The sequence below is a fragment of the Nycticebus coucang genome, chromosome 5 (genome assembly GCF_027406575.1).
Source record: "Nycticebus coucang isolate mNycCou1 chromosome 5, mNycCou1.pri, whole genome shotgun sequence".
Classification (NCBI taxonomy): Eukaryota; Metazoa; Chordata; class Mammalia; order Primates; family Lorisidae; genus Nycticebus; species Nycticebus coucang.
In genome coordinates, this window is record NC_069784.1 from 31753099 (window position 1) to 31778007 (window position 24909).

Here is a 24909-nt window from a genome sequence, read left to right on the forward strand (position 1 = left end):
CTGAAAAATAGTCCGTTGTGCATATATACCCCATTTTCTTTATGCCTTTATCCATTGCTGGGCATTTAGGTTGCTTCCATGTCTTAGCTATTGAGAATGATGCTGCAGTGAACATGGAGGTACAGATATCTCTTTGAGATCCTGATTTTGATACCCATGGATATATACCCAGAAGTGATTGTTGGATTATGTGTGGTTCTGTTTTAAAGTTTTAGAGGAGCCTCCATACTGTTTGCACCAATTTACATTCCCTCGGATAGTGTAGAAGGGTTTCCTTTTGTATGTATCTTTGCCGATACCTGTTGTCTTTTGTTTTCTTAATAATAGTTATCTTAATGAGTGAGACTTGATATCTCCTGATTCTCATTTGCATTTATATTTCCCTGATGACTGGTGCTGTTGAACACCTTTTCATATAACTGTTGGCCATTCAGGTCTTCTTTGGAGAAATATCTGTTTAGTTCCTTTGGCCATTTTTTTAATCAGGTTTTTATTTTTTTTTGTAGGAGTTCTGTATCTGTTGTATCTATTTTGAATATTAACACTGTATCAGATATATTGTTTGCAAATATTTTCTGCCATTTTGTAGGGGACTGTTTTATTTTTTGTTTGTTTCCTTTTCTTTGAAGGAGCTTTCTAATTTGATGTAACCCCACTTGTCTATTTTTGTTTATTGCCTATGTCAGTCTCTAAAATTTTCTGAATTTTTTGTTACAATTACACTGGTATGCTTTAAAACCTTGCTTTCCAAATTCTTTGCTCACATGCAGCCCAAAATAATTTTGAAAAGCTATATATCCTCACACTTTTGACTATTGCTGGGATTTTCAGAGTAGCTACATCTTCCTTCTGACTTAGTGGTACCATGTTTACACAGAAAATATTGTGCAGCCTTATGCTTGCACTTTATATTGTTGCAGAGTATCAAAGCCAGTGGTGTAAGGGTGTGTAGATCTTTTTAGTGCTGTGGTCAAGAACAAAGGACTATAGACAGATTCTCTGTTAGTGGGGATCAGACACCTGGTAAGTCTTCCCGATGATTCCTTTAATGGATGTTGCTTATCTTAATTTTGCCTTGCTTACCTATATTTTCTGCTTTAGTAATCTTCAAAGTTTTAAAATATAGAAATTATAGGTTTTTAAAATCTTTTCATCATAAAGGCAAAATGGAAAAAAAATGTTTTTGTTGCTTCTGTATGCAAAGCTTGCTACTTCAGCGTAGAAACTATTGAAAAACTACTGTTTGCAATAGTCAAGTTCTCCTGGATTCTATCCTGGACCTCTCATAATTTCAAGCGTACATTTGGTTTTCTCTGAATTTTCCAATTGTAAAATATTAGAAGACACTTTATGAGTATTAGAAGGTTTTTATAATGTTTCAAATTTCCTATGATTTTTATTTTCTTTATCTCCACTCGTTTACTTCATTAAATTTTAAAAATTTTGTAGGTCTGATGTGTCTATAAAGTCACGCATTTGAATGAAAAGGATTCTGCATTGTAAAAATTGCAATCAGAAATTGAAAACATGTTGTAAAACAGTTTAACTTAATTCTCTACAGATGGCCCTTCGCTAAAAGAAACAGCAGGACCCAGCAGACAGATTTTACAAGGTATGATAAGCAATTGTATGTTTCTCACTTTGTGAAATTGGTTTCATAGTTTTGAGTTGTCATAAGTTTTCCTTCAAGAAAAATACATAACATAGTATTTGCATTTAGAATGTTACCCTTTTTAGTGTAATGATTACTTTGTATGCATTGTTAGATATATAAGCAGATGTTCTTTTAGTTATCACTCGACTATTTTCTTAGATGTAATAAGAAACACAAAATATTCAGAAACTGTACTGCTTAAATATAAGTAATACCCATGCGTTAGTTACTATGACTGTAGTAATGCTATACATAGTATAGATGCTTCTTGACTTACAATGGATAGTAAATTAAAAATATCGGAAGTTGAAATGGATTTAACACTTAGTCTAACAAACGTCATAGCTTAGCCTACCCTCCTTTAAATGTGCTTGGAACACTTACTTTAGCCTGAAGTTGGGCAACACCATCTTATACAAAGCCTATTTTATAATTAAGTGTTGAATAATATCTCATACACTTTATTGAATACGGTGGAGCACAGTATTGGTTGTTTTCCTTTGCGATCGCATGACTGACTGGGAACTGTGGCTTGCTGCTGCTGCCCAGCATCACAAAACAGTATCATACCACATTATCACTAGCCTGGAAAAAGATCAAAATTAAAGTACAGTTTCCACTGAACAGTATTGGGTTCACACTCTTGTAAAGTCAAAAAGTTGTAAAGCCGATCCATATTAAGTTGAGAATTGCCTGCAGTAGTAACATGTTTGCTTTGTAGGATTATTACATAGTTTTTCCAAGGGTAATAATGTTTCATGCTGTAGAAAATTTAGAGCTAAAAATGTGATACAAAGTGAAAACTCTATTGTATCTTAGGTATCAGTAGATGATACTGAACAAGGGCTTACATGTTGTATAATATGATGTGTATCACAAAGTTGTATAAGCTGGAGAAAGTCAATCTTGTCTTTGAACTATTGTAGTTTCCTTTTTTGGAAGGCAGACCAATCTTTGGTTCAGAGTTTCCAGTTAGACTTTATTGTCAAGGTTTTCTAATTCTGAGCTCCCTGTCTTCTTGTCTTTATTAACTCTTGACTTCATGAAGTCTGCTTTTCTCAGTGGCTTCTGATCCAATTTCTGTGCCATCTATTTTTTTTTTTTTTTTTTTTTATTGTTGGGGATTCATTGAGGGTACAATAAGCCAGTTACACTGATTGCAATTGTTAGGTAAAGTCCTGTGCCACCTATTTTTTTCAACTATTCCTTGATATTACTCTTGCTTTTTAGTTTTTCACTGTGAATATATTCCTCCATACTGAGGAATTTATTTTCAGAAGGCTTAAGTGTATCTTCCAGTCACTAATTTTCCATTTATAAAGTAATATGAGATTTGACAGTTAAGTTTGGGAACTCTTCCTAGAAAAAGTGCTACATACCTAATTGCTAAATATCACTACAGTTACCTTCAAAGAACTCCCTTTGGGAAGCTGTGTACCCACATGAGCATCTAGTCCACCCTTAAAAGCAGTTTTGGAACTCTTTCTGGAATGTCTAGCAAACCTGTTACTCTATTACTCTTGATATCCTGAATGTCATCAGAATGTCTTCCTTCACTATTTCCTATATCTTCAGGTAAAAAAAAAGAGTCATTGCGGGCCAGATCAGATAAGTAAGAAGAGTTTTCCAATACAGTTATTTGTTTACTGGCTAATAACTCCCTCATAGTGCTATGTGAGCTGGTGTAAGAGCCACATCATTCCTGTACCAAAATTTTCAGTTATAAGATTTTCCTGTTTCTCTATCAAAGTTTACTTGGTCTGCTATGCTTCTCACAATGATTTTGACACAAAATTTGATGAATTTTTGCAATGTTTTTGTCAGTGCTGCTTGTTACCAGCTGCCCTGACCTCTCTTCATCAGTGATGTTTTCTCTTTTCTCAGAAAAACATTTAATCCATTTGTACACTACCATTTTATTCATGGCATTAATCCCATAAACTTGGATTAACATGTTTCTGATTTTACTTTTAGTCCTGCCAAGTTTAACAAGAAATTTACAAATGTTTGTTCATTGCTCTAGTTCAAACACTAACATTCTTGCAGTGGTACACAAAAACTTGGAACAACAATAATGGACGCCACTCCTCAAGACTCTGCCACATGTCAACGTGAACACAACTATGACACACTGATATACCAAGGTTATAAAACCTTACTGAGTTGTTTGTACAGTGCAATCAAGTGGCAAGTTTGTGAACTTAATTGCCAAGACCTCAGAATTATTTTAAAACATCATTTGCTGAAATAGTTTATAATCATGCATATTTGATGCATCTGTATCAACTCCTATTAATTAGCCTTAATAATAAGTATTGCTAATGATCACAATTTGGAGAAAAGGAAGTTTAGATTTGTCTTCCTATGAAAATGAATTTATATTTCTGAATATCCATCAATTTACAATGATAGAAGCAGCCCACTAAATATCTGAAGGAAAGACATAACTGCCTTGTAGTAAAACCATCCTGCAGAACAACTATGTACATACTCAGAAATGAAAAACTATGAGTTAATTGAATTTTTTAATTATTTGCTACATTGTGAGTATGATCCCTGGCTTACTAAGTTCTTGGGGAGTTAATTATCAGTATTCTATCACGTTTTCTAAGGCTTTTAACTTTATATAAGTTAAACATATTAATTTTATTTCCTTCTTTAGTAACTTTTGTCTTAAACTGTCACTATAAAGTAAGAAGGGCTTAATATAGTTAGTGACACGTGCTACTAAAACCAGTTTTCAGGTTGATAAATCATGTTAATGAGGGACTTTCCAACTTAAGGAAAATCAAGAATATATGATTCTTTTTTTTTCCTTTCAATGTTTATAGCTATTTTCATTTCTGATTCTACGAAAATACTGATTGAAGAATATAAAAGTTTAAAAACGTATTATCACATATAAGAGTTTGTAGTTTAAGGACTTTCGATCTATTTTGATGTAATTTTTTTTTGCAGTTTATTTTTAAAAGTTACAGTGGTCCCAACATTATTAATGTATTTAATTCTTAGCTGTTTGAAGTACCATAGGCAAACTAGATATTAAGTATTCCCTGACAAAATTTTTTTTTGTTTGTTTTGGGAAAGTATTTCCTAAGAGAATGATTGAGAAGAATGATTATAATAAGTCAAAACTCTATGCAAATAAAAGAGTGTATATAAGTTGTGAGGGATATTTATATATTTGGTATAATACTTGATATAAAATTCTATTTTTTTAAATTTTTACATAGTAGAAATTCTGTAGTAGATGAAGTTTGAATGCAGGATTTGGTTGGCTTATTAACATCAAAAAAGAAAAAGATAAGTGTTTTTAAAGTACATAAATGCTTTTTACACATTATTTATTTTCAGATAGGATAGTTGATGTTATTGAAGAATGTTCTATTTTTAACCAGGCTTGGTTAAAGTTAAAGAGACATTGTTTTGCTGGATAGTAAATTTTACCTATTAATGATTTAAATGTTGAATAATTTGTTGTCTTAGAGCTGAGTTTCTGCAGAAAATATTCTGTATGAAACTTAGTTCTTGACACTTCTAATGATGTTTCAAGCAAGTATCACTTGTTAAATATTAATATTACATCTAGGTTCTTAATGTAGTTAGAATATCAATATCCTACCAATTTAATCTTTAATTATTAAAAAGGTCAACATGTGTATTATATTTAATTTAAAATATTCAAATCCCTGCTTTCTCTCACATTGAGTAGGAGTGTAGCAGATGACTTCTAATAATTTAGGAAACAAAACCTTTAAGATAATTAATAATTATATGAGGATGAATGGAGTTTTATGGTCCATAGAAAATTCTAGTCCCAAATGGTATTAATTTTAATCACCAGCAGAGGGCTCTGTATGTACATATATTTGTAGTTAGCAATGTTCTCTTGACCTGTTATTTCAGTCTAATGAACTTTACTTCCCCTAACAAATTACTAACTTTTGGACTCCTTCAGCCAGAGATGAAGGTTTGCAAATAGTTTTTAAAATCAATTTGTTTTCTACTTCTTGATTTATGTTATATCATTAAGTGCAAGTATAACTTCCTAGTCAAATATTTTAACACCTGCTATTTGCAAAGTATAATATTATTTAAATTCATTAATGTACTATTTCATATTTACTAAAGAGTAAATATACATACTTACTGATTTACTAATCATACTAGTAAATATACATACTTACTGATTTTTCAGTATAATTTATTTTTAGTTTTTAATATAAAACTAAGTATATAGTTCTAAGAAACATTTGTATTTTAAATTAAGCAGAAAATATTATTTTGATTTTTATTATGCTTTATTTCTAGGTGTATTTTTACACATTCTGGCAGATACACTTGGAAGCATTGGTGTAATTGCCTCTGCCATCATGATGCAGAATTTTGGTCTAATGATAGCAGATCCTATCTGTTCGATCCTTATAGCCATGCTTATAGTTATAAGGTAAGTATCATGTTACTTTGAAATATTAAGATGAAAATAGGTGATAAATATGTTACAGGTGTGAAATACAGATTATCATGCTGGTTTTTATTTGGTATTTCAGAAATTCTTATGTAGATTCATATTTTTTCATGTGTTTATCTTTTTTTTTTTGCTTAGAATTTGATATTTCTTTTTGGTATTTGGAAATTACACCTTTTTGTCATAATTCAAATCATTAGTAATTTTTCTGAATCTAACACTCTATCTATAAGGTAAAATATTACAAGCATAAAATGTATTAACTATAGTTAGAATATTAGTACTTTGGGCTCGGTGCCCATAGCTCAGTGAGTAGGGCGCCGGTCACATAGACCAAGGCTGGTGGATTCGAGCCCAGCCCTGGCCTGCTAAACAACAATGACGACAACCAAAAAATAGCTGGGCTCCCAGCTACAAGGGAGTCTGAGGCAAGAGAATTGCTTAAGCCCAAAAGTTTGAGGTTGCTGTGAGCTATGATGCCGCAGCACTCTACTGAGGGTGACATAGTAAGATTCTGTCTCAAAAAAAAAAAAGAAAAGAATATTAGTTCTTTGATATCTGTCTTGTATTATCAAATGCAAAATAATATCAGTCTCCTCTACTAGAACTATTTTTAATTATAAAATATTGTAACGTAGTTGTTTGTACCCACATTAACCTAAAAAAATAAATAAAATCACATCATTATAGAAATTCATAAGAATGCTTACACTAATAAATTTATATATGTCTCCTTGTTTTGATTATAAAATTCTTGAGGAAGCATCTGTCTCATAGCTCTTTATCTTTCTATTGCCCACCAGAGTGCCAGTGTATAGGTATAGGTATATGTGTGAATAGGTGTATATATTCCCAGTAAATTTTTGCTTAATTAGATTGCATGGTTATGATCTCTTAAGTTTATCATACCCTGAGATACTTTTTTTCCAGATACTATTTAAAATTTAATCTTTATCAGAATAATAAATGACCAATTCATTCCTTTCTTTTAAAGTCTTCATTTATTTAAAATTTTACATACATACTGCACTGTCTTTATTGGACTATTTTTTAAAATTTTTCCATATGATTTTCCATATGTCAGTAAAACTTTTTTGTAATGATAGTAAAGGCCACTAGAGGTCAGACTATGTTGATTTTTATAGCTCATAGTTTGCTTAGAATAGATTTAATAGATTATGAAGAAACTGCAATGTTAAAATTAGTCATAAATGGAGATTTTAAAATTTCATTTCTAAAAAAAATATGCATTTGAAACATGCAGATTATTTTATAATCTTTTTAAGTTATTTCTACAAGGAAGTAACTCTGCTATGTAAATCTTTCATAAAGTTTGTAATGCCTTTTCTTTTTTGGAAATCATATTATGCTTCTTGAAAGTTTAGCTTAGATACCGTATTCTATGAAACTTAACTTTTGATAGATTTGTTCACTCTTAAAAATATGCCTCTTTATTTGTACTTTTAGTGTTCATTTCATTTTATTAGTGTTATAATTCTTAGAGTAGGATCTTAATATTTACTTTTCTTTCGACTATTAGTATTTTAATTTTGGCTGCTATTATGTCTTACCTGGAAAAATATAACAATCTCTAAGTCGATCTCTCTGTCCCCATCTAAACTCTTCAAGTTGGCTAAAACTGTCTTTCATTAATGAGAATTATGTTACACATAAAAATTATTTTGCCTTAAATCCTTTAGTGGCACTTACCCCCAGGATTAGGAGCAAACGCCTTCTCAGGGCTTCATGTTAGCCCTCTTGACTTCTACAGTCTCTCTCTCAGTACTCTCACTTTAATACTTTGCTCTCCAGCTATACTAAATTACTTTTAGATTCCATAATATGTTATGCATTCTACAGATTCTAGGCTTTGCTCATATTTCCTTTATTTGAAATACTTGTACACTTTGTACCTTCCTCCCCACACCCCGATTCCTTCCTCACCAACACATACGTGAATGTGTCACAATTGCTGGTCTTCAGATCAGATTCCATTTGAATGGCACTTCTTCTGTACAGTTCCCTTGCATGGCTTTTATTTACTATATTGAAATGGCCTGTTTATTGTTTCTCTCCAGCACCGTAAGGGCAAACCTTTTCTTCGTTGTTTTGAAGTCAGCACCTAATTCTGCTTGGCAGAAAAGTTGGTATACTTTGAATTTGAATCAAAGTAAATTCATATTTTTTTCAACTCAAAATTACTTTCTCTAATCCCAAATAGCAATTCTTAGTTCTGTTCTCATTCATTTTTTCCTGCATAAATATGAATAAATAAGCAAAAACAAAGAAAACTTTGTATTTACTGAATATAATAAATATTTTAAAAACTGCACAAATCATTTTCACTAAGTATTTATTAAGTACGGTCTCTCACCAGGGTGGTATAAAAGATAAGATCCTTACTGTTTTGCTTCCATATTAAAATAGGATAGTCAGCAAACAAATTAATACCTAACCCACTTAGCTATCAAACGGTTATTTATTATTTACAGAGTTAAGATAGGATTATGTGATAGTGCCTGAGTTGCCACTTTCAACTGAGTGGTAAGGGACGACGTCTGAAGAGGGGCTTTTAAGCTGAGATTTCAATGTCACAGGAGGAAGGGCATTTTAGCCTAGAGACCAACCAGTATAAAAGCGCTGTGGTGCGTACAGCTTTGACACTGAAGGGAAGTCAATATGGCTGAGGAATAGGAAGTAAGAGGATAGTGGTTTGAGGCAAAGTTGGAGAAATTGGCCTGGGAAAATTACCCAGGATTAGGAGTTTGGATATTATTCCAAGGGTAGTGGGAAACCTTAAGGATGTGATGTTATTTAGTTTTTATTTTTAGAATAGATTTTGGCTGCTGTGTGGCGATAGATTATAAGGGGGCCTGAGTGCAAACAGGCAGCCCAGCCAGAAAGTTAGGAGGACTAGTTGAGAGGCTGTGGTGGCTTGGTCTAAGGTACTCAACTTAGAAATGGATAGAAGCAGGTAAAGGTAGGAAATGCTTAGGGGTAGAGCTAACAAGGTTTGTTTGTAGATAGGACTATATGGGTCAGGGTTAAGTGAAAGAAGGGAATCAAGGATGAATCCTAGAATTTTTACCGGGGCAACTAAGTAAACAAAAGTGTTGTTACTGGGAGAAGAATAATGTTTTTGTTTGCTCTTGAAGAGGACTGCAGATGAAAAGTTCTGTTTTGTTTAAGTTTGAGATCTCTCAGCCATTTATATGGAGATTTCAGTTAGGTGGAGAGTATATAAATATGGGAGGGATTCTTGGGAGCAGTCAGCTGAACATAAAGGGTTGAAAGTCCACGGATTTTGTGTGTGTGTATGTTTATGTGCTGGAGAGTGGGGGCCGGGGGAGGCAGAGTCTTACCCTGCTGACCGGCTAGAATGCAGCGCTGTCATCATAGCTCACTGCAGTCTCACATTCCTCATTCTTAGACTCAAGAAATCCTCCTGTCCCAGCCTCCCACATAGCTGGAACGATAGGAGTGCTCCACTGTGCCTAGCTTATTTTTCTGTAAAGATGAGGGTTTAGCGATTGTTTGGGTGGCCTCAAATTCCCAACCTCAAGCAATCCTCCTGCCTTGTCCTTGCAAAGTGCTACAATTATAGGCATGAGCCACCGCTTCCAGCCCCACATACACATTTAAAAGTCATGGGATGTCATTCATCTTTCCAGCATTCCCACCCCTTCCCTTTTCCTGGAAAATATCCCTCAATATGGCATTTCTTCCTGCGAAAACATATTTAGCTTCAGAATCCCTTTCCATATAGTGCTTCGAGCAGCCACAACTAGCCAGCTATACTCAGCTTCCAAGGAGGAATCTTTGTGTTATCTTTGTCTAGGTCCTATGGAACTATAAAACTTTTTTCAGTAGTTTCCAGAATTGTATGGTTTTAGGTCATATAATTGGATTCCCTTTTATGATTGTTAAAGTTTAATATTTTTATTATTTGCTCTTTTTTCCTGATAACCAAAGTAGTTCATGTTGATTGTAAAAATTTTAAACATTTCTGAAATGTATGACTTGCCTATTGAAATGTTCTCATAACCCTACCTTTTAGAGATAACAGAAAACTTCAATATACCTTAAAATTATTTACAATCATTTAAAATCAAATGCTTTAGTGCCCATATTGTGCCAGGCAATAAACACGACAGGCAAACACCCTATCTTGATGGGGGCTTGAATGGTGAAGGGGCGGGGCACAGGACTGTTGAGAGGAACAGCATCCCTGACTGAGGGAACTCAGGTGTAAACACAGTGTGGCAGAAGATGCCTGACACGTTTGAGGGACAGCGAGAAAGGCTCCATGAGCAGGGCAGAGTGGGAAATGTTTTTTTGTGTATCTACATCTCCAAAGTTCAGGGAACAGGTTTGGGTTGGAGGATATGAATTTGAGTGTCATCAACTTATGGATGTTATTTAAAGCCATAGTTTGGATGAGTTTGCTCGGAGAATGAGTACTGACAGATGAGAAGGGTCCTGAGGACTGAGCTCTGGAGGTCAGGAGCCAGATGCTGCAAAGAAGGGTAAAGTGGAGTAGCCCCGGGCGGTGGGAGGAAAGACGCAAGCATGCAGCATGCGTTGTTTTAGAATCCATGTAAAGAGCGTGTTTCCAAACAGGAAGGAATAATCTGCATGTTCAGCCCTATGTGGAGTGAAAATTAACTTAGACCAGATGCTCAGAGAAGTGACAAGAATGAAAGCCTGACCCGAGCAGCTTGGTGAAAGTGTATGGGAGGGGAGGAAATGGAGGTAGCAGCTACAGTCAACTCGTTCTCAAAGCCTTTGGTGTAAAGGGGAGCAGTGTGATTGCCTGGCAGCACTGAGGGCCACTTTGAGGTTTGTGGTCATGAATTTAAAGTGAAAACAACCAGCACTGTTGTATGTTTTTCTTCTCGTTCCACTACTTGGTAATAGGTATGCAATACACAGGGAGTGGATTTCGCAGGTGGGGTTTTGTCAGGTGAGTACTGAGAATGAGCCAGGAGCAAGGCAGGAGAATAAAGATTTCAAGGTAATGATACACGCTTCCAGAAAAAAGTGATGGGGTCGGTGGATTAGAAGTTCTGAAGAAGCATTCGAGTGGAAGTATTAGGGAAAGTGATTCAGAATGGAAGGGTGCAAATTAATATCTCATTATGAAGGTATAATCACAGTTCCAAGGTTAAGATCTTAATATAGAGGCCCCGGTATTGGATGGATTGTTCCTACGGACATTAAAATCAAGAGTAATGAACAGGATAGAGGTGGAAAGATGAGCAGCCCGCTCCTAAACTCTTCAGGGACTAAATGGGAACAATCTAGGGTTGTAATGCTGGTAATCAAGATGGATAGGAGGAGAAATAATCTGGTGGGCTGGGCCTTAAGGGAACTGTGTTTGGGAGAGGAGAAGGAGCAGTGACCTGGAAGTAGCAGTGATGAGAAGGAGCACACGTGCTCACCACAAGCCCAGTGCTACTTAGAGCAGAGAAGAACAGCACTGCAGGGAATGGCCAGTTTTTAGACAGAGGGTAAACTTGCTATGACTAGAGAAGAGGCTGAGGACTTAATAAAAATCACATGTTTAAAAGTAGTTTTAAAAATTCTGGAAATAATTACGTTGACACAGAAACAGTGAAATATAGAAAAAGATAAAGAAAATATTACCCATAGTTTTACCAGCCAAGAAATTCATGTTCATATTTTTGTGGATTTTATTTTGGATTTTTTAAAAATTCTGTCTTTTTTGTTATATTTTATTTTGTTTTTCAAAATATTTTTGTTTGTATTATTTATATAAAGTTCTAAAAAAACGTTTATAGCTTTTTCTGATTATAAAAGTAATATAATCATAATAGAAAATTTGAAAAATACTGAAAAGTATAAAGAAGTAAAGAAAAATCGATCAGGGTCACTACACCCAGAGGCTGCATAGTTAACAATATTTCTTTAGAGTCATCCTTAAATGTATTTTTAAAAAATTATTGAGCTTTTCCTGTATGTACTGCTTGTTAAGCTTGGTCAGCATGATAGCTGATGAAAAATAATAGTATAGTCATAATTCAGTCAATAAAGCTTGGACAATTTATAGAATAGCAAAGGCTTAAATTCAATGACAATAAATGACAGGTTTTGAGCAATACATGAGAATGATTCTTTCTTATAAAGGCTCATATCTAAATTATATATTTTTCTTCACATGCATACAGGGTAAATATTTATCCCTGAAAGTTAATTGGATCTGTCTGGATAGTATAATTTTTCCATTATGTTTCTTGCCTAATTTCTCTAAGGTAAACAAAACACTTCGGACTTACACCTTTTAAAGGGAAGACAAAAAAAAAAGCTAGCTCCAATGTACAAAATAAAGAAATTCGAGCTCAGTCTTTGTTATTGTTATTGTTAAGAAAGCAAATTGAATTTACTTAAATGTTCACCTGATAATGAAGTCATTGCAAGGAAATCACTCTGAGAAGTTTTTTCAAATTGATGAAGAGTTTGCCTAATTAACCAAAGCTGATTTTAAGAAATATATGAAAACTCTTAAGGAGTCAGAAAAATAGAGTATAAAAAAGTCATTTTTTTCCATCCTTAATTCTCATATATGTTTGTATACATGTACACACACATTTGTATAAATACACACACATGCCTACAGTATTTGCAGTTCACCAACAACAAGAGAAGTGATGGCACTGTTTATATATTCTCTGAGCTTAATGTTGCTCATTTGAAAACATACCCTGGAAATATACACCTGTCTTTTTTAGGCTGCTCTGTGTTTCATTTTCACTTCCTCAGTGAAAGTGATTTCTTAGAAAAAGACAGCTTGACTTTCAGCATTTTGTGACTTCTATAAGAATTTTGTTCCTTTTTTCCCCCCCATTAATAAGGTGAATTGGAGTGGAAAGCAAGTTCACAACTTAAAATGCAGAAATCTAAACAATATCTTAGAGCTTTGAATTGCACTGCAGTTTAAAAATGATCCAATTTACATAGATCTGTAGTTTGATTTTTGTATTCACTTAAAGAAAAGGGATATCTGTGTATGATGGAAAATAAAAAATATAAACAGGATGCAGAAAAACCCTTTTTTACTGGTGTGGTATTTCTGAAGCCTTCTAGATTTTTTTTCTTTTTTTCTTTTTTTCTAACCAGTTTTCTGCTACTTACCAGTTACCATCTTACACTACTTTGTACTTTTGGGGGGATACCATCGTTATTTATAAATACAAAGACAAGCTTTTTAACCAAGAGAAAGTCTTTTTATTAGGTACAAAAGGCTTTTAAAGAATATATTAATTTCATATCATAGTGAAGAAAAAAACAATTTTTAGAGACAAATGAAGGTATAGGCTTTAGAAAGGACAAGTAAGGGTCATAAATAAAGATACAAAATGAAAAGAATAAATGCTAATAGAAAATAAAATATAAACTTAAAGTTTCAAGTTACAGGTGATCATCATTATTCATGAATACAGGATTTGGATCATATACTGATTTTGATAAATATTTCTGATTTTAGTGGTTAAATAGATACTTATTTGGAGCCTGTGCTAAGTCAAAAATAAGCATTTTGACATTTAGGAAGCTACCATATCTTCATATGGTCATATATGAGAAATGGTAGAGATTTTATTTTTTTTTCAAAAATGTTTTTGGGTGTTCCCTAACAATTTCCTTTGTGGTTTGCCTTTCAAGTGGTTATAAGTTGTGAACTATACTTTTGGGGACTAAGAAAAAGGTAAGCAGTTTGTCAAGGTTTTAACTTGCTGCATTTATATGTTCTTGTATTGTAAAATTGAACATACGGGAACATTATATAGCATAGTATCTTTTTAAATCATATATAAAACCATCATAGAGTATTTATAAATACCAGTTAGTCTAACAGCCTTTCTTAACTGGCATTCTGAGAGAGAATGTCCTGATACCAGAGGCGTCCATTTGTGTGGAATTACTAACTTCTCACCTATGCATCTAGAAAAGTACTGGTTATGTGTTATCTTTGGGAGAATTTTGAAATAGTCATTCTGACCATTTGGTGTATTCTGTGGTTCTGATGAGGAAGCCTAGTTAAGAAATACTGGCAGAGGGTTTTAGGAATATTGGAAGTAACAGAACAAGTGTTGTAATGCTGAAAGGAATTCTGAACTGAAGAATCTTTTTATGTAAAAATATCATTTAACAAATATTCAGTAGTTTTTACTGAACCACCTGCTTTGTCCCTGACGCTTCATTAGGTTCTGAGTAAACCAGGCATTAATTCAGTTCTCATACCCACCAGTAAACTACCCATAAATATATTGAAACATTCCTGACTTAAGCAAAATCTGCACTCATTTCCTCCCTCTGGCACTGCACACACACACACACACACACACACACACACACACTTTTTCATAAACATGCCTTAATTGTCAATGCCTTCAAAAGGTTGCAGCTGCTAGTTCTAGGGATTAGTTATTCCGGGGGGGAGTTAATCTCCTAGTCAAGGTAGAAGGGGTAGGTTTTTTGGTTACTAGGATTGTGGAACTGGAGGGGGTTGTGTTTTCCATGTTTTTATTTGAAACTCACTGAATTTTTTCTTTAAAAAAATTTTTGGTATTCAATTACTGTGGTTTAGTACCAGAGTTTGGCACTATGTCCTAATTAAAACATCTTATGTAGAACCTAAGAACTTTTTACATTGCTTCCTATGGGAAAATGGTGCTTTTCAAATAGCTGCTTAAAAATACCATAAAGTGGCCCAGTGTGGTGGCTCATACCTCCAATCTTGCCACTATGAGAGGCTGAGGCAGGTGGATTATTCCTGAGCTCAGGAGTTTGAGACCAGCCTGAGCAAGAACAAGACCAGCCTGGCTAGATCTATTTTTAGAAAATAGAAAAACTAGCCAGGTGTTGGTATGGGCACTTGTACTCCCAGCTACCTGGGAGGCTGAGGCAAGAGGATCTTATAAGCCCAAGAGTTTGAGGTTGCTGTTAGCTATGGTGCCAGGACCCTCTATGTAGAGTAAAAGAGAAAGACTCTGTCTCAAAAAAATAAAAATAAAAATGTAACCAATTTGTAAAAGAAGTCAGACACCATCTTCCAATATGAGTTATTCAATAATCTATTGAATAATCCATTGAAATAGCACACAGTAGAGTTAGTTTTAGTCTAACCCTACCATTTTTTGTTGTTGGTATATTTCAACTGTTCAACTGGTATATTTCTAAGGAAATACTATACATTTCATCATTGACTTTACTGAAGCATAAAAGCTAAAAGGAAGGAACAGATTTATAATCAGAATATTATATCTTTATGCACAGAAATTTCAGAACTGTTAATCCAGTAAGAAACTTTAGTATGTCTCTTTTGTGGTTTATAATTTATATTTCTATTATACACAATAAAAAATAATAGTATACTAGATGTGTGTGTATATACTTTATATACATAAAGTTTGTGTGCTATTTATATATATATGTACTATATGTGTATACTATATATATGTATGTGGTAATTTAAAGTCTAAACATGTACATGTATAGTTCTTTGATTAAAAATTAAATCAATTTTTTTCCTTTTTTTCTCCCTCTTATTTATGCCTTACCACCTGATATAGTATGGGATTACTTGTTGTGTGTAGGTTCATTTTTGATTTAAGAAAATTTATTGGGATTGTGGTATGGTGTTGTAGAGGAGCAGAACACAAAGATCTCTCAAGTAGTTTATGTGAGAGATAGACTTGTACACAATACAGAGCTAGACTGTAAAAATAAACAAGGCACAGGGTAAGTATAAATGGTAATTTGATGGAGGCTCCCTCTAAGAAAACTGTTGACGCCTTATCTCTGCTTATAGAATAAATCTTGTGATCAGAGTGCTCTATTATCTGCCCCTAACCTGACTTGCAAGCCCCCTTTTTTCCCCATAGCAGTTCCTTTATCTCATTCCACCCTTTATTTTAGCTTTATCCCTTGTTAGCTGTGAAGGATGCCCTAGTGTTACATTTTGTTGTCTGGTTACCTTTGCTACTAGTATTCTGATATAGAATGTCTTTCTTCCTCCTCTGTTGTCCATCACATTCCTAACACTTCTTTAAGATTCAATTCTAATGCTGATTCTTCCATGAAACATTCATCGTGGCCAGGTATGGTGGCTCACACTGTAATCCCAGCACTTGGGAGGCCCAGGCCGGGGGATCGCCTGAGCTCACAGGTTCCAGACCAGCCTGAGCCAGAGTGAGACCTCGTCTTTAAAAAGAGTCAGGTGTTGTGGTGGGCACCTGTGGTCCCAGTTACTTGGGAGGCTGAGGCAAGAGAATTGCTTAAATCCAGGAGTTTGAGGTTGTTGTGATGCCAGGGCAGTGTACCAAGGGTGATAAGGTGAGACTCTGTCTCAAAAAGAAAAAAAAACAAAACCTTTTATCCTTTCCTAAACTATTTGTTATACTTCTACTTTTATTGAGTTACTGTTTCCTTACGTTGTAGCACTGTGTGTAGTGGTGATTGTATACATACATGTATGTCTCGATGCCCGAGAAAGGACTGGGTCTTGTTCAGTCTTGTGTCCTTGTGCTTTGTGTACTGTAATATTTATGGAATTTTGATGGCTTAGATTAGGAATCGAGAGACGCTTGGGTTATCATCTCGGCTCTTTCTGGGCCCGCTATTTCTTCAGATGTGGATTTTGGACTCTTCTAATGTTTATGGTTTTATGATTTAAATACAGATCCCTCCTCATGGAGTGTTTACGTATGATACCTTTACCATTAGCATGTTGAAAACCAAGGCCAATAATAGGAAGTTAGGAATTCACAAAATAGAGCCTGCTTCAAAGATATGGAGTTAGTGAGTTACCCGAACCCATGAACAAAGATTCCTAGAAAGTAAAAACTAATTAGACGTTGTAGATTTAAATAGAGGCAGTCAGGAGCCATATAGTTCACAAACTTTAAGAAAGTAGGAATCTCATCTTTCTTTGTTCTGTTACTTAGATTAACCACTTAGATATTTTCATATTATGGTTAAAAAATAAGGAAATCAAAAGTTACATCTTCTTAAAGTATTGAGATAGAGTATTTCCCTGAGAAATTACTCATTCTACCTTTGTCTAAATGGGAGAAGCAGGGCTCGTTCAGGAGGGATGAGTGTTTTGCCTAGCATTTTACATGTTCTTATATTTCATTGACCTTCATAGGCTAGCTAGAGAGAAATTAATCAATGTTAAACGTAAATAAAAATCTGCTGTTACTGCTTATAGAATGTACCATATACCTATGTAGGAAGTTGTCCAATTGCTAATTTAAGAGCATCCACCTCTGTGTGCCCTTAACAGAGGTATTAGATTTTTTTATTTGTAGCTCATATTTGAAACTTTAAATTATGTGTGTTTCAGATATTTTAATTAAAACCTTAACTCATTAGATTTATGGTAACATCCCCTGTGTCACCTGATTGTCAAAGCTAGTCTTCGTTGTCAACTTAGTCAAATCAGACTGTCAGAGAAAATCCTTTGTGTCAGAGAAAGTCTTAACTTCATTTTTCAATTAAACAAGTATTAATATTCATCCCTATGGCCACCATCTTACTTTTGACTGTCAGAACTTAGATTCTTCACACAGTACTTTTTAAAGGCATGGATTTTTTAATAGTGACATCTAAGGCTACAAGTCAGTTTAAAACTTTTCAGATACCAAACCTAATTTTTTGAGTTTTATTTTGCTAAATAAAACAATGCTTCCAAATTAAAATAGGGCTTAAAGCATAGATGTGACCAATAAATATACTTTCATGCCACATAAGTGCAGGTTCCCAGAGTTGCTCAAAATCTGGAATTAAAGTATCCAAAGTTTTGAAAATCTCTTTACAGGTTATATTCCTAAGCAAGTTTTTGCATACCAACATTATATTAGTAATGCCTTTGTTTTTTTTTTTTAATTATTGCTGTAATAGTTGATGTAAATAATTTACTAGGAATTATTAGAAACACCTCTGGATTTATCAGCATGTCAAGGATTTTTTTCTATCACAATTTTTGCCACAATCTGGTGAACTCTGTCATCTGCCATTTTATACATTTTATGATGTAGAGTGGTATTGGAATGGGGGACTAATTGAGTTGTAGTGATAGGAGTTGGCGTGTAACTTTCTTTTGCTGTCCCCTATACCAGCTATAATGACTATCAAATATGATTTCTTAACCATGATAGTGAGCAACAATACTTTATATGAGGTTTCTAAAGCCAGCACTGATAATATCTTGAAATTGTTCAAAATATTTACTTTTTAAAATTAATACCCTTAAAGCGTAATAACTTAAGATCTTTATATGGTAAATAAGTGACATTGTGAGCTGGATTTGGTGACAGGTGCCTGTGGTTGTAGCTACTTAGGAGGCTGAACCAAGAAGATTGCTTGAGCTCAGGAGTTTAAGTCCAGTCCAGCAACATAGCAAGACCCCATTCTAGGAAAAAAAATTTTAATGATGTTGTAAGAGATATAAGTTTTTACTGTTGTTTGACAAAATTTTCGTAAGACTTCCTCAGGAATAATATATTCTTTGTCAATATTTAGGAGATAACAGAAGTGAGATTTATTAAACTATTATCATTTTAGTCATCCTACCTTATAACATGTCTGAACCTAGAACATCCCTAATATCGGTGGGGGGTAGGGGAATGAGCAAGTGGGGAGAGGGGAGGAGAGAAAGGGAATGGGGGGGTCACAGTGTGTGGCACACCTTTTGGGGTGGGACACAATTATAAGAGGGACTTTATCTGACAAATGCAATCAGTGTAACCTAATTCTTTGTACCCTCAATGAATCTCAAACAATAAAAAAGATATAAAAAATAAATGTTAAAAAAAGTAAATCAAAAAGATGGAAAGCTTATTAAGATTTTTTAAACTCTTAATTTACTTGCTCTAAAAAGTACAAAAAATCAGCCCTTTTTTGTTCTTCATTTTTAATGTTCACTCTTAATTTATATGTTTTTAATTTCAAGCTCTCCACCACTAGGTATAAACTGCACTTAAATTATTTACAGAGGTTCTACTGTATATTCTTGCAGTGATATTTTAAAAAATTTATTCTGTAGAAACAAATAAGGATTTTCTTTGCTTTTTATTTCTTAGGTTTGCTGCTAGCAAACATGTGGCTTTGGAAGTCAGCCCTGAGTATGGACCCCAAATGGAAATTAGGTGTCAGGGATTTGTTTCTGTATGTCATTTGACTATACCAGTCAGCTCTTAGATGGTGGAAAACTTTCACATTGTTAACTATGACTGCCTTTTGCCAAGGGCTCAGGTCATTTTTACTGTTCATATTTTCCTCGGCTTTTTTATTTCTTTCTGTGGTCCAGGGCTCTTATACACTTTGAATTTCAGCTTCTCTTGAGTAATGACTGTAGGCAAAGGTGCTTTGAGAGAGTCAGGAACGCCATTTTCATCAGAGATTGGTTAAGAACAATCACCAGGGAGCCAAACTCCTTATGTTCAAATCCTGCTTTTATGTTTGGGTGACTGACCTTGGACAAGTCACTTAGCCTCTCCATGCCTCAGTTTTTACTTTTTAAGTGGGGATGATAATAATGCCTACCTTGTAGGTTGTTTTGCATGAATGAATTTGTGTAAAGTCTGGAAGAGCACCTGCCACATAGGAAGTGTAAGTGTTGATTGTCTAAAGGAAGGGGGTTGAGAGAGAAGACACCAACCCCTTAAATGGAGGCTTCTCTTACTACTGTGACGTGCTCGTGTTTCATGTTAACTGACTCTTGCTCATTCATCATCAAATGGGGAAACAGAGAGAAAGAAAATTTTAAAAAAGTTCATTGGTGTCTGCCCTAGATCTTTGGAACCACCAATTCTTGGCTCCTTGGAAAGGTGCATCTTCCCACTGCCCCTGATTATATGGGCCAGGGTCCAAACCAAACCCTAGAGAGGGTCTACGCCCATTAGGGCAAAGGAGTTGCTACACTTTCAGAATTGTCCCTTTCTACTTTTCTCCAGTATCCCTCCTGGATTTTGGATTTCTTCAGAACAACACAGCCATTAAGAGGCAAAGCTCTATGCCTATATCATGAGAAGATGATGAGGTTTGAACAACATTTAGATTGCATCATTTACAAATATAAATTTATAACCGTTTTTTTACTTAAACTAGTAGATGTAGTTTATCTTAGATTCCTAAATAGCCAGTCGAACCTAGAGATTAATTAGCACTTTATTCTTAATCCTCTTGGACTTTCTTGCTGACCTTAAGTCCCTTTTGTTCTGGCTAAAACTTTTGATGTTTGAAGTTACCTGAATGGTAATTAATTTGATTTTTGATAGTCTTAATAAATATCTCTTATTATTCTGTCTGATTTTTCTAAACAGGGTTCTGTTTCCTTACTTCTGTACTTTTTAAAATGCAGATTTCCCTCCAGAGCTTCCTCTCCTGCCTGTGTCCATCCTGGCCTAGCCGCTGCTTTCTGTCTGTCACAGAGGGAGCAGGAAAGTTCCTCAGGCTTTCATTAGCTTTTCAATATAAATGTTACGGTATTTAATGCAAAAAGCATGAATTTATTCTTGCCTAATCTTCTCTCATGGCTGTGTGTATTTTGAGGAGCTTTCTGCCCTATTTGTTCATTGATTCATTATCTCTTCTCATTTTAAGATTTATTTTTTACTTTTATTGCTGGTCTGATTTTAGTTTCATTCATTCATGAAAACGAAGATAGGAGCGTTTATTAAGGTAATAAATTGCACATTGAAAATTGAGAATGCTGGTTGTTCCTGCTTGAATATAATTCCTTATCATCTATGTTCGTGAATAGAGAATATGATGCTTTGCCTTCTAATAAATATTGGAGATACTTATTTGGATGTGACTAAATTGGGAAGCTCTTTATTATTTTGCTATTTAGCTATTAGTGTGAAGTACTGAAGGTCACGTCAAACGATGGCTATTCTACCTGTTCCAGTAATCTTCCACTAGCATTTGAAATTTTCAGATAAATAATACATTCAGCAGAATTATGTTAAGGTTTATTATGTTCCAAGCACTGTGTTGAGCACAGGGAGTAAAAGTGAATGTGGCCTGACCTTGACTCTGGATTCACTGCAGTGTGTGGAGGGCTTTAGTCTTGGCAGTGGCACCCCCAGGTCTGCCTCTTCACCGTGTATGATAAGGAACCTGTCTGAGTCAGTTTTTCATCTGTAAAATGATCTCTTACCATCTTGCCTCCATCTGATACTCTGAGACTCTAACATTTTCTTAAGTTTACTTAAGGTTGTTGTGAGGATCAAATTAGAAAACAGTTTTTGAAAGCACTTTTAAAACTGTTAAGTGCTATATCTAAACAAAGACATTATTAATTATTTACTGATTTGGCATTATACATTATTGTTTTTGGTTCAAAGAGCTGATATATTAGGTGTTGTAACTAAGTCCTGAAGCTTAAGGAAAAGGGTGACCTTGATTCTGGATCCAAGTTCCTGGGGTACTGTACGGTTTCTGATTTTCTTCATTATTGAGTAAAGTAGGTACTCCGTAAATGTTCATTGATTTGAACCATAGCTTTCAGAGACTCAGTATAATTACAAAGTAATTCGTAATCTCAGGTGGTATGATTTTGGGTTATTCGTTCTATACTAGGCTTATGAAATTCTAGATTAATAGGTAATTTTCCACCACTATGGATTAATTGCATTTATGCAAATGTGACTGAATATTTCATTTAAATGTAGATTGTATCATAATTATGGGTCAATTTTCTTTGGCTTTTTTTAGGGGGGTTTCCCCACTAAAAATTTTTGAGTACGTAACATATGTCAGACTTTCAAATTTATTTTTAAAATGTTTTCTTTCTCTTTGTAGATTATCAAAAGTACTGATAATATGCAAGAGGATATAGCCTATAAGCTGATTCATAAAGATGAATAATAATAAATGAATAAAACAATAATCATGTTTTAATTGTTATTTGATGTTTATGCTGAAATTTGGTTAACAGTTTTAAACTGTCTGAAATTTTTTATTTTATTTTCTTTATTTTTATTTATTTTTTTATTAAATCATAGCTGTGTACATTGATATATTCATGGGGCATCATTCTGAAATTTTTTATTGTTAAACATGATTGTCACTGGTCTATTCTTCAAAAGTTTTCATAATGTATGCCTTTTTCTTTGGTTTATTTACAATTACTGCTAGATAATTTTATTTGCGATTGAAATGATGAGGCTGTTTCACTGAAAGCTGCTTCTGAAGTACAATTTGAATATCTTCATTTGCAAAGTTACTGGCAGTAAAGGATAATAACGAATTGTTGCTCATTTTAATTGGTTAACATTTAAGGTTAAAGCCTCCAAATTAATTTTATGTTTATGATTAGAAACTTGATTTGTGATCACCTTTTGAAGGGTAAACTCCCTACCCTATTTTACTAGAAAACTTATACCTAATGACTCATCTCCTTTTATATATGATAGGAAAATGGTGTTTCATTGTGAAAGCTAGAATTGGGTTAGTCAACCAGAAGTGAACCTCTAATTGTTTCCAAATGCTTACTTTTTGGGTTTGGATACAGCTCTAAGTCTTAGCTCAGTCAGGAATTTGCTAAGCTTGTCTTTTTCTACATATCCTTTCATTATGGCTAGATAGATCCATGCTGAAATCTGTTTTATAATTCCCCATTACGATAGTTAATCAGAAAAATATGGGCACAAACTCCTGAGCTCAACACAATTTTAAAAGTCAAAAACTAGAGTTTCTGCAGGTTTCTTTTACATTTTTATAACTCTTGAAATTATTATAGGAATTGACCTTGCTTCTAAATCACATCTCACCATGTGATTTAGCAGGTACTTCTCCGCCCATCAAAGTTTTATGAAATAGTTATGGCTCCTGCAACTGAAATTCTTACATTATTTTAAAAGTGCTATTGGAGAAAATGATTATGACATATTCATTTGCTTTGTTGAAATGCTTGCTGCTGTTGAATGTGAACATTTTATTAAAATTTAACCTAAGTAAGCAACCATTCCAAATTTCATAGTATAGCCAAATCAGTAAAAACCCATAATTGACCTTTACTTTAAAAAAAGTACTATTTTATTTCCTTATATCAGTTATATCTTTTATTTAGTTATTCTAAAATGAATATTTGCTTCAAACATTAATTTTATTAAAATGTTTATCTCCATATGGTTCTTGATTGTTAACATTTGGGATTTTTAAATCCCTTTTTAATTCTAATAAGGCATTATCTGTGATCATGGAACATCTTTATCAATTCTAGCATCCTTAAACTAAAGGTCTCATGTGAAAGTGAATTTTAGGAGAAAAGGGAAAGTGTTGGATTCTTTCTTACAAAAGTGGATGTCAAAGAGTAGCATACTTTGGGAGGCTGCACACATGGAATGTACAATATAAATTTGAACAAAGATTTGGATAAGTCTCTAGATAGTTCTTCTGAGTGACTTATTAAGAGCCTGTGGGACGGCCTAGTGAATGTCCCTAGTGTTTGAAGGCCAATCCCCTCAAGAATCATTACAGATAGGACTCACCATCTCTTACTAATTGTGTTTTAGCTCTCTGGGGGGCGGGAGGGTTAGACTAAGCCTAAGCATTCTAAAACAAACAGTAGATATTTTAAAAGTGGTTTAGAAAAGATGTCTCAGTTCTATTGCTTAAGTAATTTCTTTGCCTATACTGTGCAGCTTCTGTTGCAGTTGAGTCTGTGCTCTCTTCTTTTCCTTTTCCCTCCCTTTTATTTTTGAAGACATATTTAAAAATAAGTTATCAGTATATCAATAAAGAAAACCATTCACTGCAAGTTAATGAAAAATGAAAACGGATATTGGCATAATCTATAATTGCTATACATTCATATATGCCGCCTTGTAAATGATGGGTCCTAAGTAGGTTTGTTGCTTGATTTCCATTGCCATCTCTATAGGCTTTATTTTTTCTATTTCAAATTAATATAAGGGTACAAATTTGGGGGTTAAATTGTTCTCCCTTCCAAGGTAAAGTTCAAGTTGTGGAGGAGCCCTTCACCCAGGGGGCCTGCTGAACACCCTCACATTGTGCACATTAGGTGAGATCTGGCCAATTGTCCTCCCTCCTCCTGCCAATCACCCTCCACTCCCCCCACCCCCCCAGTCCCTCCACCTTTCCCCCTTGCTAGACTATATTCATGTTTTATCATTTGTATGGGTATGTAGTTGTTTATATATTCATATTAGTATTGGGTACATTGGATATTTTTTTTTCCATTTTTGAGATACTTTTCTAAGAAGAATGTGTTTCAGCTCCATCCAGGTAAACATAGAAGATGTAAAGTCTCCATCTTTTCTTATGGCTGAATAGAACTCAAATTAATCAACATACTTGATATAAAAATAATTCCTAGAAATTGAGAGGAATTGAACAAGAACCCAAAACTTAAAAAGACTATTCAGAGGAAAGGGGAAAAAAGGTCCTTAAACACCTAAAGATCATCTATTTATTATTATGCATAATAATGAAAATATAAATATATCTATATTGAGAATTTGTATATTAAATCTTATTTCATGGTATGCATATGCCACAGTTTGTTATTCCATTCATGGGTTGATGGGCATTTGGGTTGCTTCCACAACTTGGCAATTATGAATTGAGCTGAGATAAACATTCTGCTGCAACTGTCGGCTTTTAAACACAGAGTTATGACTTTCTTTGATTTAAGGCATTGTGTATTATTTATCTTTTTATTTCCAGCATCCGGCACTTGCTTGATACATGATAGGCATATGATAAAGGTTTGTTGACTTAAACTTCTCGAAAGTGA

General features: G+C 34.1%; 1 protein-coding gene across 1 annotated transcript in view; it reads left to right on the forward strand.

The window, feature by feature from the left end:
• The window catches only part of SLC30A7 (solute carrier family 30 member 7), a 72720-nt gene that overhangs the window by 23915 nt on the left and 23896 nt on the right, over nt 1-24909 (forward strand). Inside the window, exons 7-8 of the mRNA XM_053591578.1 lie at nt 1562-1612; nt 5966-6101. Coding sequence (XP_053447553.1) covers nt 1562-1612; nt 5966-6101 — 187 coding nt within the window. The remainder of the gene's footprint in view (nt 1-1561; nt 1613-5965; nt 6102-24909) is intronic.